Genomic DNA, 14,338 nt, shown 5'->3' with positions numbered 1-14,338 from the left:
AATATTGATTTCCAATCTAACACTAATAACCACCTTCCTGAAAGGACTCACAAACCATTACCATACGTCGAAGCCCAACTTAACTTCTCACGACCGAATATGAAATGCACTCTCGTACAACTTGCTACCTTAACCTGACGAGCATGTCAGATACCAATTGTTCCTTTCCTATTAGTGAAGATTAATCTATCCAAATCCTCTTTCTTACGCCTTCGTCCCATTAACACGAAAGTACTCATACCCAAATACCCTACGAAATCTTACTTTGCTACGCGTTCCCCAAAAGAGTCACCCTTCATGTCCTTATTCTCAACTTCTCTTTTTTATTACACGCGGTCGCTATACTTTTGCCAAATCCGATGATCCTTACCGAACTTACACTCGTGCCACGTACACTCATGCTACCCTGACGAAATTGAAACTTATTCCCAAAACCAATAATATCTCTAACAAATCATTCTTGTTGAGTCATAAATTCTCTGCTGCGACTTCCGAGAAACCCTCATATTGAAAAATGGAGATCATGTGACCCTTTGTACCATCTCTCTTATTTCTCAAGAAAACCTCCACAATGAACGAGTCTTAACCACCATCCCATACAGCTGAAACCTCAAGTCATAGTTGGATACTGAACTTAGTCACACGTCCGAATAAGGAAGACACATCTAGTACCATATCAAGCCATGTCATAACAAAACTACTCGCATAAGAGTTTATGAATGAGTTTCCACCATTCGTGGGAGAATAAGACAAGGAAATTCATATACCAATTGGAATCTACTAAATATCAATTTTAATGAAGTAGCACGAAAGAAAGAAAGAATTAGAAGTTTCCTAATGTCCTATAGCCTCTCGCAGATAAGTACGGAGCTCGTCGTACTAATCCACAAGACTCTACTAGACATGCTCTTGTACTTGTATGACCGGTAACCTATGGCTCTTATACCAACTTGTCACCACCCAATTCGTAAATCGTGATGGCACCTATACTGTTCCCCCAGGTAAGTGAACCACTTCCAAATCATTTTAGTTATTTATAAAAATTATGCGAAAATAAATAATGATTTAGCTAACAGATTCAAATTATATAAATGATAAGTGCAGAAGTAATAATAACCCCAAAATCTGGTCTGGACTCGTACAAGAGCCATTATTACATAGATACAAGTCTGATAGAAAGTACAAATCTCAAAATATCAATACTGTCTCAGGATTACAAAGTAGACAATTAAATTGTCACGACCCAAATTACGGATCGTGCGGGCACATACCGTATTGCTACCTGATAAGCGAACCCTTACTAACCAACCCCTTTGTAAAGTTGTTTCGAAAGCAAATGTAACCAACGATAGTAAATAGAATGATCATTACGAAGACATTCTTTACTTATTTAAAACAATTCAACTTTCCCAAGAATCTAGTCTAGACAGGTACAAGAGCTTCTAAATTACAGAGAGATAATACAATTAAAAGATACGGCTTCCGCTTTCGGAATAAGATGTACAGAAGCAGTAGGAATATATCCGCCACTTCAACTAATGAAACCTTCAAGCAATAACCTGAAATACATCTACACCCCAAAGGATGTAGCAAGAGTAGTATCAGTACACCACGCGTACTGGTAAGCATCATAGGCCGACTAAGATTAGTTCACTTAACACGATATAAAATCAAACATAATAAATAGATGGGTACAATTGTAACGTCTTTTTAAATTCTACCCGTGCTTAAATAGTTCTGACATAAACGTGCTCGTATCCCATTACTATCTCAATACAACACTAGGAAGTAAAGACCAACAGCAATAACAATTACATTCGAGGCAGACTCCTGGACCAAATAAATCCCCGTAAATTATAAAGGACAGACCTGAACCTCCCTTTCGACCGACACTCGGTGGGACCACTAATTCTTATCTTTTTCCTCCTTACTTTAACATACTCGTAGTTTAACGACTAGACTCAATCAACGCCCAACCTGCAATGGACACCAGACTCAAACCATTTATCAAGTATCAAGTAACAACAAGTAAAGCAATGAGTTAATGATAGCAAATCAACATACTCTCAAACACTTAGCCCTGCTAATGGGGTAAACTCAACTTACCTTCCTTTATTTATCAAAGGATTATGAGATTACTAGTAAACACCTCAACTCCATAATCAAGAGAAAATCAGTTGTAACTTACCAGAATGAACCATGACTATATGTCATCCAACCAAAATCAGCTCTGCTACCGTCATAAAATATGAACACATAAGTACAATGCAATCAATGTTAGTATCATATATCTGTACACATATGCTAAATGCTAATGTTTGCCCAAATAGCCATGACCTGCAGGGGACCCATACCTGCAGGGGACCCATGGTGCCCTTGTACCACTTGCTCCGGAACTGACCTCGGATCATGAGCCCATAAATAGGTCATATCCTCACCCCCTGTCAAATGTGCCTTTTCATATTTGTAGGTTCTTTCTCATCTCAATGTATTTCTGTTCCAACAATCAATAAGGATCATGAGCAATCAATGTATTAATCTAAAAAATATAAGTCACCATGTCACGAGTGATAACAAGACTTAAGAAATCAACCTCCTACCAAAGTGAATACTCCACGAAGATACATACAATAAGAATACAAGTCATCACACAACAACCATACCAAGACTCAGACTCGACTCATCAATAACATGAATAAGAAATCACTCTGAATCAACAAGGACGTAAATACTGATGATTCCCGCATGCTCGGTACATAGAATAACGATAACATGAATGCCTAGTGAGGGCGCTACGGTGTTAGCAATGTCGCCCTACCCATGGTACAACAAGACTTATTATGGTAACCTTGAACCGCACATACCCACCACGCTAACTAGATCAATAACAAACTATATTCACTACTTTGCTTCCCTTCTTGGCCTGTCAACTACGCATCTTGGTTCTTTTATTCACTTAATGGCACGTTGTTTACAGAAATCAGCATTCATCTTAACCTAAATAATATCCAACCGAACTCTGTGTCCAAAGACCTAATCATGCTTTCTCTAATCAATTATAAGATATATACGATTTACTAATCAAAGTCTAACTCAAGTAAACCATAACCTACCTTGTTGCCAAGCAGCTGTCACGAACGTTCATGGAATATCCACCATCCCCTCTTTGTTTTAAGCCATGATAGAGAAATCTTTAAGGAAGATAACGCGAAGGATGTTTGGAGGGATACTTTTCCCTAGTCACCAAGTGTTTTACTCTGGGAATACCTAATGAAGGCTTAGAAGAGGGGTTTTGTGGACCACATATTTCAAAAGTCTTCCTTTCTTTCTTAAACTCAGTGCCAAGTCAAATGGTGCCACATAAATTGGGATGGAGGGAGTAATATTTAGTTACTTGTATTTGAATTGTATATTTATTATGTTTAAATAAATACATTATGCACATTCAGATGTTGGAACACAAACAATCTCAATCATTTAGTGCTCAGATCTAGAGACAACATCTTAATCATTCGAATGTGCATCCAGATTGAGACGTCTTAATCTTAATGAAAACAAATGAGGACTAAGAAGTATTCACCTACGATAGCTATATTTTGAATTAAGTACCCATCGTAGCTATATTGTGTATTTGATTACGTACATTAGCTATAATATGTATTTTCAGCAAATTCATCTCTAGTAAATGACCCATTGGGTTCTAGTCCATCTCTTTGTTATCCAAATACACGGTCGCTACTAATTTGGTGGGAGATTGAGAATAATGAGAGTAAATTACTCTCTCACCGGCTCCGGAAAAGTACATTCTACGGCCGAATTGGTGACTTTTGAGTCCATTTTTTCAATAAGGAGCTCAAGTTTCTCTAGCGAAATTGAGTTATAGGAATCCATGGCCGAGAGGAGTCCATGGCGATCGATTAAGAGCATCAATTGTCGGTTCTTCAATAATAATGTTGGAATCCAGCTTCCAGAGTTGGATCTGATGTGAAAATCAGATCTGGGTTGATATGGTTTGATCTCCCCTCTAGATCTGGCCGCTGGAGTTCCTCCGCGGAACTCTCTCTAGATCTGTATTTGTATTTCTCAGATCATTGGCGGCGTGTGTGATGTATTGTATTCATTTTTTCAGACGATTTTGAGGCCCGATTTGGGTGTATTTTGCATTTTTAATGTAAATATAGTATATTTTTTGTATTTTCGCCTGTGTATTTACGTATTTCGAAGTAGATTTTTGGGCAAACTAGATGTATTTGACTGTATGTGTTGTTTGATTGATCTATATACACATGTATTTGGTTAACTGTATTTTGGCAAAGTAAAGCATTTGATTATATGTGTTGTTTTGACTGATCTATATGCATATGTATTTGATTGACTGTATTTTAAAACTGTATATTTAAATATACCCGAATACACGTGAAACAGATAAACCATAGCTACAAATTATAATTAAAAAAATAATAATTACGATTGTTTAGAAGCCTACGAAGTATCGTTGTTTAGGTAAGTTACCCTTTGAGTAATTATGTGCAAACAACCGTCATTAAAATAAACGTTTATATGCGTATACATCCAACAATCCAACCTCCTTCCTGGTTCGTGCAGAGTGAATTATTGACCAACCAACCAGATCCTCAAAATCCACTCACAGACCATAGTCAACAACAATATTTTCAACGTTCAAATAATATTATTTCCCATATGTACATCGTGCCACATTATTTCTTGAATTTTCAATTCCACTTCCATGAAAACGACCCCCACACTGTACCATTCTCACACCATTAAAAGCATACCATTTCACCATTATTTTGTAACCCATTCTCCTAAAAGATAAATTCTTGAAGAAAAAAAAAAATCACTCTTCTCTTTTTCTTAGTTCTACATAGATCCTCCAAAATTAATGGCTAAAGATGGAAGCAATTCCCTTTTTTCTCCATACAAGATGGGAAAGTTTAATCTTTCCCACAGGTCAGTTTTTTTTTTTTTTTTTTTTTACCATAGCTAAAAATTTTGTAACATTTTTCTGAGCTTTTTCTTAACGAGAATCAAAAAGGGTATCTGATTAAAAAAAAAAAAAAAAAAAACAGAAAAGATATGTTGTAATTTTCAATTTCCATATACAGAAATACCCTTTTAGATTCTTGATCCAAAAAGTTCAGATAAGAAATGTTATAATTTTCAATTCCCATATACAGAAATACCCTTTTAGATTTTGAAATTTGTTAACATGATCCAAATACATATATACACCCTTTTTAATTCTGGGTCCAAAAAGCTTAGCAAAATCAGTAAATTTTAAGCTCTTATAATGGAACTTGACCATGCTAAAATTCTTTTAGTGTTTTGAGATTTATATCAACATATGATTCATATATATATAGAGGTAAATTTGATTTCGTTTATTCGGGAAGTGAGAATGATTAAAAAATCTGGAAGATGAATTCTTAGTGACGATTTTATCCTTGAGAGGGGATCATATTTACTAGGGGCGGAGCTAGAAGCTCGGATACCAGTTCGGCAACATAGTAATTTTTGCTCAAATAGTGTATTTGTGTCTCGAAATTCATTAAATGTAAGACCCAATTATTACTCCTTCCGTCCATTTTTACTTATCTTGTATATTAAATAATCGTCCATTTTTACTGGTCTAGTTTGGAAAATAAAGACATAATTTACCAAAAAACAACAACATACCCTAAGGAAATCCAACAGGTGGGGTCTGGGGTAAAGACATAATTTACCGTCTCATACATATTTCACCCTTATTATTGGAAATCTCAAGGAATTATTAGTGGTTGTATAACTTTTAAAGTATGTGTAATTGATTTCAATCATTAGATTACTTAGTACTCCATAATTAGGGTGATATAGTAAAATTATCATTCTATTATGGCTTCTTAGGATATGTCAAGTTAAATACAAAACTAGTAAAAATGGACGGAGGACATAATACTTGAGGTTGTTGCTGTTTTGAAATTCAGAACTCTTAAAGTTAAAATTCTGAATCCGTCTTTGGCTTTTTTTTTTTGACACGTGGCAGGGTTGTATTGGCTCCGATGACAAGGTGTAGAGCACTGAACAGTATTCCACAAGTGGCACTGGCTGACTATTACGGGCAGAGAGCAACAGATGGTGGATTTCTCATAACTGAAGGCACTATGATTTCTCCTAGTTCTGCTGGGTATGTTTCGTATATTTGTTTAAATTTTAGGGGCTTTTTTGGTAAACAAAATATTCAATTATTGTTGCTCGTGGCCCCTCATTGCACTGTTAGGAATGTCCTGTTAGCACGAGTGACACGAGTAGATTTGTCACTTACTATTTTCTTTTTCTTCTTTTACAATTATTACTTACTTTATTAGTGGAATTTTGTGGGTCCGGTAGTGTCCACTAGTTATTCTTTTACTCCCTTTAGACTTTTACTTGTTCACTATTTTATAAATAGATTTTCACTTTTACTTATTCATTTTCGAATATTAAGAGAAAATAAATATTTCTTTTTGTTTTGTCCTCAGCATTAATTACTCATTCCAATTTTTTTTTTTCAAATCCAATGCAATTATACGGGTATCATGGTAAAATATGCACTTCATTTATTATTTTTTAAGAAGTGTGTAAAGTCCATGGACACGTAAAAGTGAATGGAGGGAGTAGTTGTTTTCCCTACTCTTTGTCATAAAGAGGCAAATATTCTTGAAATTTATGATGTAATACACATTATAGATATTTGTATGACTTTTTCAGAAAAAGAAGATACTTGTATGACTATAAATCATGTCATAAGGATAAAATGAGAAGTTGAGAGTTAATATAGTTTTAATCAAGAAAGTACGCATTTTTTTTAGAATAGAAATGGAAGTAGGATGGGTAAAGTGGCACAGAGGAAGTAATTTTGAGATTGCATAAAAAGCCATACTCTTCAGGGTTACATTTTTTAGTTTAAAATATTTTAAGAATTTATAGTAGAAGAAGAAAATGTTGCTTTTCAAATATATAGTAATGATAAAAGGGAGTATTTGAGGGTTAAATTTACTTTTGCAACTTCAAAGAGTACCAAAAAGAATCATTCATTGGTTATTTGAAGCATTTAATTTTTGTAACAAAGTTATGGGCCTTTCCATACATTATCATTTTGTTTCCATTGAATGCTCATGAATATTTTATTAGTGAGATCAACACATAGTTTAAAGGGTAAAAACTTACCCTTTAACACTTAACCATGTTAAGTGATATATATTTTCACTTTGATTAGTTGACTTTTAAGGTTAATAATTTAGTTAGGTGTGTACACCTAATGCGGATACGTATTTACCGTCTAAAGGGTCATTATCAAATTTGTTTCTTCAGAAATTTTTTCCTGATATATCATGTGGTTGGGTTTCAGGTTTCCGCATGTGCCGGGGATTTTCACAAATGAGCAAGTAGAGGCATGGAAGAAAATAGTTGATGTAGTGCATGCAAAGGGTTCTGTCATATTTTGTCAGCTATGGCATGTTGGTCGTGCATCTCATGAAGGTGATACATTTTGACCCTATGAGAGAAATTGTCTTGTCGGCATCATTTATATTATGTCAAAGTTGTTACATTTACATTAAATTAGGATCGTGAATATTTCTAGATGTATTGCAACTAATTTGGTACTTGTACTAGTGGGAGGTAGAAGCAGGGGCGGATCCAGGATTTTCATCCAGGGTGTTCGGAAAAAAAAAGAAAGCTAAATATAAACTGTAATTTTTTGCCGACGGTGTTCGAAAGTTAATATATGCACATAAATACGTAAAATTTACCCTATATATTCGGATTTTTGCCATGGTGTTTGGGTGAATAATAGATTGTGTAGATGTATGAATACTTGTGTGAAGTATAATAGATTGTATATTTGTGTGAAGTAGAAAGTATTCTGTGAAATAGTCGAGGCGTGTGCAAGTTTGTCCATACATCACCGTAATAAATATGATATTGTCTAGATGCATTGGTAGGTAGAAAGTACTCGATAAAATATTTGAGGTGTGCACAAGTTAGTTGAGATACCACAATTATAAAGAAAAATACCGTCTAAATGCATTGGTGGTCGGTGAAGGTATTCGATAAAATAGTCGAGGTGTGCGCAAGCTAGTTCAGGCACCATAAAAAAATATTGTATAGATGCGACAGTGGGAGGTAAGAAGGTACTCAGTGAGCGGTGGTGGTAGGTAAGAGGTATTCAGTGAAATAGTCGAGGTACACATGCTAATCCAGACACCACTGTTATAAAGAAAATAATTGTCTAGAATTCTAGATGCATTGATGGGAGGTCGAAGTTACTCGGTGAAATAGTCGAGATGTGCGCAAGCTATTACAGACCCAACCTTATAAAGAAAATAATTGTCTAGATGCATTGGTGGGAGGTAGAAGATATTCAGCTAAATAGTCGAGGTGTGTGTAAGTTTATCCAAAAACCACGGTTATAAAGAAAAATATTATCTAGACGCATTGGTGGGAGATAGAAGGTACATGGTGAAATAAACAAGTTGTGGATTTCACCGTTATAAAGATTGGTGGGAAGTAAAAAGGTACTCTGTGAAATAGTCGAGATGTGCGCAACTTAATTCTGAGACTGCCATTATAAAGAAAAATATTGTCTCAGATGCATGATTTATTAGTGCTTGAAAAACCTGTTGATTGGAGCACATGTTTCTTCCCTCATTTCATTTTGCTTGTCTATCAACAAGTTCTTTTTTTCTATCAATACTGCATGTCCATTCCTCTCTTTATCTCCATTTCTCTTAACAGTTCAAACATAGAAGTTAATAGTTTCAGATGAGTTATCTAACAAAGCTCATATTTATCAACTCATTAGTGTATCAACCTGGTGGAGCTGCACCAATATCATCCACTGAGAAGCCAATATCAAAGAGGTGGAGAATACTGATGCCAGATGGAACTTATGGGATTTATCCAAAACCAAGATCTCTTGAAACTTATGAGATCTCACAAGTAGTTGACGATTATCGCAAGGCAGCCTTGAATGCTATTGAAGCAGGTTAGTTCTGGATATCTCAGTTTGATCCTATTCTCTGTTAAGTTATAAGTGATTCAAGATATGTTCCTTACTATGGTCATAATGTTTCATACTCCTTCAGTTTCAATTTGTTTGTCTTAATTTGATTGGGCACGTCGTTTAAGAAAGTAAAAAAGACTTTTGAATCATGTGGTCTTAAACTAAAGATATGTATAATTTACCAAAATGCGCTTTAATCTTGTGATCTTAAACATGCCACGTGAGATGTTGAAACTAAAGAGTTGCCAAATTAGAAAAGAGGCATTCTTTTTGAACGGACTAAAAAAGAAAGTAAGACAAATAAATTGAAACAGAGGGAGTACTAGTATAGCTTGTTTTTTCTTTTGAAGTAAGAACAGGGCAAGATAATAAAGTTTTCTGCCCAAAAACCAAAACAAGAACTGATTGATTCATCCATCCTGTAAAGTAAAAGCTTCAAACAATTAAAATCAGAGATGGTTCTAAGATTGGACCACCACACTCCTGCTAGTGACATTGTTATCCAAACATGACTTAGTGATTAATCCATGAAATGATTTGTTTGCTAAGCTGGTCAATGCATAGCATGGTGGGAACATATGGACGTTGGGTTTAATCAAGTCTGATGTAATGAGCAAAAACAATTTTTTGAAAGGTAACTGTTATATATTGAACATTGAAAAAAAGTCATCAGCACACTTTTGTGGAAAAATAGATTTTGACTCTGGCATCAGCACAGAATACAGTTTCATCCTGGTAGATATCATCTATTGCTACTTTTTTGTTGTTGTCTATCTTGTTGCATTTATCTAACCACCTGATAATCCAAATATTTACAGGTTTTGATGGTATTGAAATCCATGGAGCTCATGGTTACTTGATTGACCAATTCTTGAAAGACGGGATAAATGACCGCACAGATGAGTATGGTGGATCACTAACGAACCGGTGCAAATTCATTACACAGGTGGTTCAAGCAATCGTCACAGCAATAGGTGCTGATCGCGTAGGCGTGAGGGTTTCACCAGCAATAGATCATCTCGACGCCATGGACTCTAATCCACTCAGTTTAGGCTTAGCAGTTGTTGAAAGACTAAACAAAATCCAGCTCCAATTTGGTTCCAAACTTGCCTATCTTCATGTGACACAGCCAAGATATGTTGCCTATGGGCAAACCGAAGCAGGCAGACCTGGCAGTGAAGAGGAGGAGGCACATTTAATGAGGACTTTGAGAAACGCATATCAGGGGACGTTCATTTGCAGTGGCGGATACACTAGGGAGCTAGGAATTGAGGCTGTGGCACAGGGTGATGCTGATCTCGTGTCATATGGTCGTCTTTTCATCTCTAATCCTGATTTGGTAACCAGATTGAAGCTTAATGCACCTCTAAATAAGTATAATAGGAAGACATTCTATACTCAAGATCCGATTGTGGGATACACAGATTACCCTTTCCTTCAAGGAAATGGAAGCAATGTACCGTTGTCTCGTCTGTGAGAAAAACAGTTGGATTTTTTATGAACTGTGAAGCCTGATTTTGTTGGGAATTTATTATTAAAGAAAGTTGTCTCCGTGTGACCTATAGGTATGGGTTCGAGTCGTAGAAGCAGCCACTAATGCTTGCATTAGGGTAGGCTATCTATATCACACCCCTCGGGGTGTGGCCCTTTCCCGGATCCTGCTAACACGGGATGCTTTGTGCACCCTTTTTAACTTATTAGTAAAGAAGGTATTGTTAGTTGTATATGCATCTATTTGAGGTTGTGAAGAAGCTGATTTTAAGGAGAAATTTGTACAATTAAAAGAGACGGTGTGATCAGCTAGATAAGCTCTAAAGTTAGTATTCTTATAAGCATTGGAGTATTGTATTCTGTTTTAGCCTTCAAAGAAATATTCCATGTATTTTGCGGCATGAAAGAATAAGACTTTTTCTTTCTTGTTTTTCCTTTTCTTCTTTACATCTTTTAATTCATTTGCTTATACAGCGCTCCATATTTTTGTCTTAATAAATTTATCAACCTTTGGCAAATTTATCTTGCATTAAAGGAGGAAATCCGACTTTGAACTTGTACACTAATTTTAGTCAAGTGACAAGTCAATAGTATCAACATCAATTATACTTTTTACGAATATAATATCTCAAACGTCTAAATACAAAATAAAATAAAATAGGAGTGATAAAAAACTAACAGCAATATCAGCTTAAGGGACAATAATACACAGAAGTTGCCACAACAATAAGGATTTTTACTTCGGTAAACCGACAATATTTAGAATTTTAACACCATCAGTGTAGTTTAATTGATTATAGCTGGTTATTTGTTCGATTTTCCAATTTAAGATCAGACTTATAATGAACAATTACAAGTTACAAAATCAATTTAATCTGATGATATATTAAGACTGTCAATGTATAGAAGTTAAACTCATACTCATGTCACAAATTCGGCAAATAAAGGATCCGCGTAAAATTGTATTGCAACTGAGGAAACTGATGCGGAATTAAAAACATGCAAGAGTGCACCTTGAATTTGAATATGTGAATTAAAGTAAATTTTGAACTACCCTTGGCATTACACTAGAATCGTCTCAAGAATTCAAAAGGCTTATATATATGCAAAAAAAAACTCTTTTTTGCCTTATTTGCACATCATAGTTTTTTGAGAAAGAGATTCAGTTGAATCCTCTTGCATCCAACTAGTCCTGCCCTCGACTTGTCAAAATTAGCATATATAATGATGGAAGAACTAGGCAAATTTACTCGTCATGATCAAACTAATCAAGAGCGGAGCTAGAGTGCAGGTTACTAGTTCGGCAGAATTACTAACTTTAGTTTAAATTCTGTTTATGTCTTAAGAAACTTGCGGAATATGTATAAATTATTAATTTAAAACTCGGTAACTTAAAAGAATTAGTTGTGTTAAAATCTACGTTCTTTCTATCTTATGATTTACATTAATGATAGAATTAGAATATTTACTTTCCTTTTAGTCTAGGAATATTCTATAATATTTATTTTCATTCTGTCTATAATTGTAACGACCCGTTTAGTCATTACCATAATTCCGAAAGATTCGTAACTATGATATCCTGGACTTGTTCGGTTCGTTACGTACCCCTGGTGAACATCTAGCCAAACTGGACCCGTCGTGGGAGTAGGAATTAAAATATCGAATTTCAGCCCTCGGACCCAGTTAGACCGCTCCAGCGCTAGGATGACCGCCATAGCAGTCACACCTCAGCGACCCATTCCCCGCTAAAGCGAAGGCGGGAAGAATTTCAGTAGACCGCTTCCGCGGTCTCTATGCCACTATAGCGGTAGCCTTACCGCTGAACCGTTAGACGGTCAGTGGTTGACCTATTTAAAGCCCCATTTATAGACTTGACCTAATATTTCATTTCCCCAAAGTTGCAGCCGCCACAGGGAGAATTTTCAGCCCTAGAGACTTGAATGCTTGGGAAGGTAACACCCTTTAATTCTCCATTTCATCTCTCATTAATTCTTCCTCCCTTCTTACATGATTTATGGTTATGGCAAGTCATTAAATGGAGATTCCTTCTCATTCTCTCTAAAAGGCTAATTGAGATAAAAGAAGTAGTCTTGACCTAGAGTAATTGGAACTCAAAGATGGATTTTTATTTCAAAACCTATTTAATTGCAAGTTCTAAGCCTAAATCCTTCTATTTTCCAAATGGGTTAACTTGTTAGGTTTTAATAATGAGGAATGTGAATTAGTGAGGTAACCTTGACTTAGGTAAACCTTGTTTCCTATAAAAAAAAGGTTAGATAGTGTCAAATGAGAAATGACGATTTTACCCCTATGACCCCAATTCCTAAATTGTTGCTTACTTGAAATTATCCATCGTTTCTAGACCTCTCGGATCTACAAATTCCCTACAAGATGGAAGATGGAGTCCAAGTGGATGGTTGCGCACATGTTCGGCCTTGAGGTAGGTTACGGCTTCCCACTCTTGGTAGACTCCGGTTAGACTTTCATATATGCGTGTTAGATGACACGGAGAATGCATGTATAGGATTTCGGAGATTGGGATGGATACTTTAGATTGATAATGTATAAGAAATAGTGGTTGTTATGTATTACTAATATAGTTGTAGATTTATGATTACTTTATGGTGGGACTTCAATTAGCGAAGCGTATGTTTAGATGATATTGTAGGAGAATGCATGAAAACTTTTGGATATGAAGTTGGGTTGGATATTGTCTTAGGTTAGGCCTTGTTGTATGATATGGGGGCTAGCCACCCCATTGCGTTGTTGACTTATTTTGTTCGATTTACTTATTGGCTCGTCGCCACATTGAAACATCGGATATTAGTGATTAGTGATATATCATGACTATGATATTGCGGTACTTTACTTGATTTGGTATTGAAATGTGAATTGTGATTCCGTTGTGGGTTATTGTGTAGCCTAGTTATTGATATTATTTGTATGCCATGTGTGGTACTGTTTGGGATTGAATTGGTTGTTGATATTACATTGGATCGTAATCATACTCATTTCCATGATACATTGATATTGCATTGCTATGGTACTGAGGATGGAAGGTGAGAAGGGGATACTGATTCATTGAAACACATTATATATCGCGTCATCTCTGAGCTGTGCGTGGGATGACTGATACGAGGCGAATAGGTGGGAATGAGTCATCTGGGCTGTGCGCGGAGTGACTGGTACATGGACTTCGCGAGTCCCCCATGGGTTGTGCTGCCGAGATGTGATGTTCCATCGGTCGGAGTACATGTGTACGATCTTGTATGCATTGCATTCATAATTCAGACATTATTGCGTTGGATTTACTTTGGTTTTTTGTATTATGGTTGTGATATTGTTGTGATATACTGGTGCGGATTCGTTAAACTGAAACTTGGCACAATTGGGTTTAGAAGCCTGATAAGGTTGTGATTTATGGATTCAGAGTTGATATACTGAGACTTGGCATACATTTCTATTGCATATTTTATTGTCTCTCTTATGTGCTTAGCGTGATTTGGATTGTTGCTTAGATTTGATACGGATTGTGTAGGGATCTTGGGGGTGACTAAATGGGGATGGGATGCTTAGTTATACTTAGGTCTGGGATGAATACTCTTGAACTTGAAACAATTGGGCTTAGTGCTATAACCATAGGCTGTGATCTTGGATTGGGAAATTGTGGTGTTAAATGAGCTTAATACGGTGTGTATGACTTGCTAGGTTTAGGTGAGTGATGAATATTAAAACGTGAGGAATGGTAAAAGTGAGACGAATGGATTACTAGAAAGGGCTAGAGCGTGGGGAAGGATAAGGGTT

At 35.9% G+C, this 14,338-nt stretch overlaps 1 protein-coding gene across 1 annotated transcript; it reads left to right on the top strand.

Annotated features, from left to right (window-relative positions):
- The first annotated feature begins 4,728 nt into the window (after nt 1-4,728).
- Nucleotides 4,729-10,961, top strand: LOC132041153 (12-oxophytodienoate reductase 3). Its single transcript, XM_059431971.1, has 5 exons — nt 4,729-4,971; nt 6,044-6,184; nt 7,388-7,518; nt 8,843-9,025; nt 9,862-10,961. The coding sequence occupies exons 1-5, from the start codon at nt 4,904-4,906 to the stop codon at nt 10,518-10,520; spliced, it is 1,182 nt and encodes a 393-aa protein (XP_059287954.1). The 5' UTR covers nt 4,729-4,903; the 3' UTR covers nt 10,521-10,961.
- Nucleotides 10,962-14,338: the final 3,377 nt, after the last annotated feature.

Source organism: Lycium ferocissimum, chromosome 12 (genome assembly GCF_029784015.1).
Source record: "Lycium ferocissimum isolate CSIRO_LF1 chromosome 12, AGI_CSIRO_Lferr_CH_V1, whole genome shotgun sequence".
In the NCBI taxonomy this organism is placed as follows: domain Eukaryota; kingdom Viridiplantae; phylum Streptophyta; class Magnoliopsida; order Solanales; family Solanaceae; genus Lycium; species Lycium ferocissimum.
Note: the sequence above shows the minus strand (reverse complement) of the source record. Positions and strands in the feature narration are given on the sequence as shown.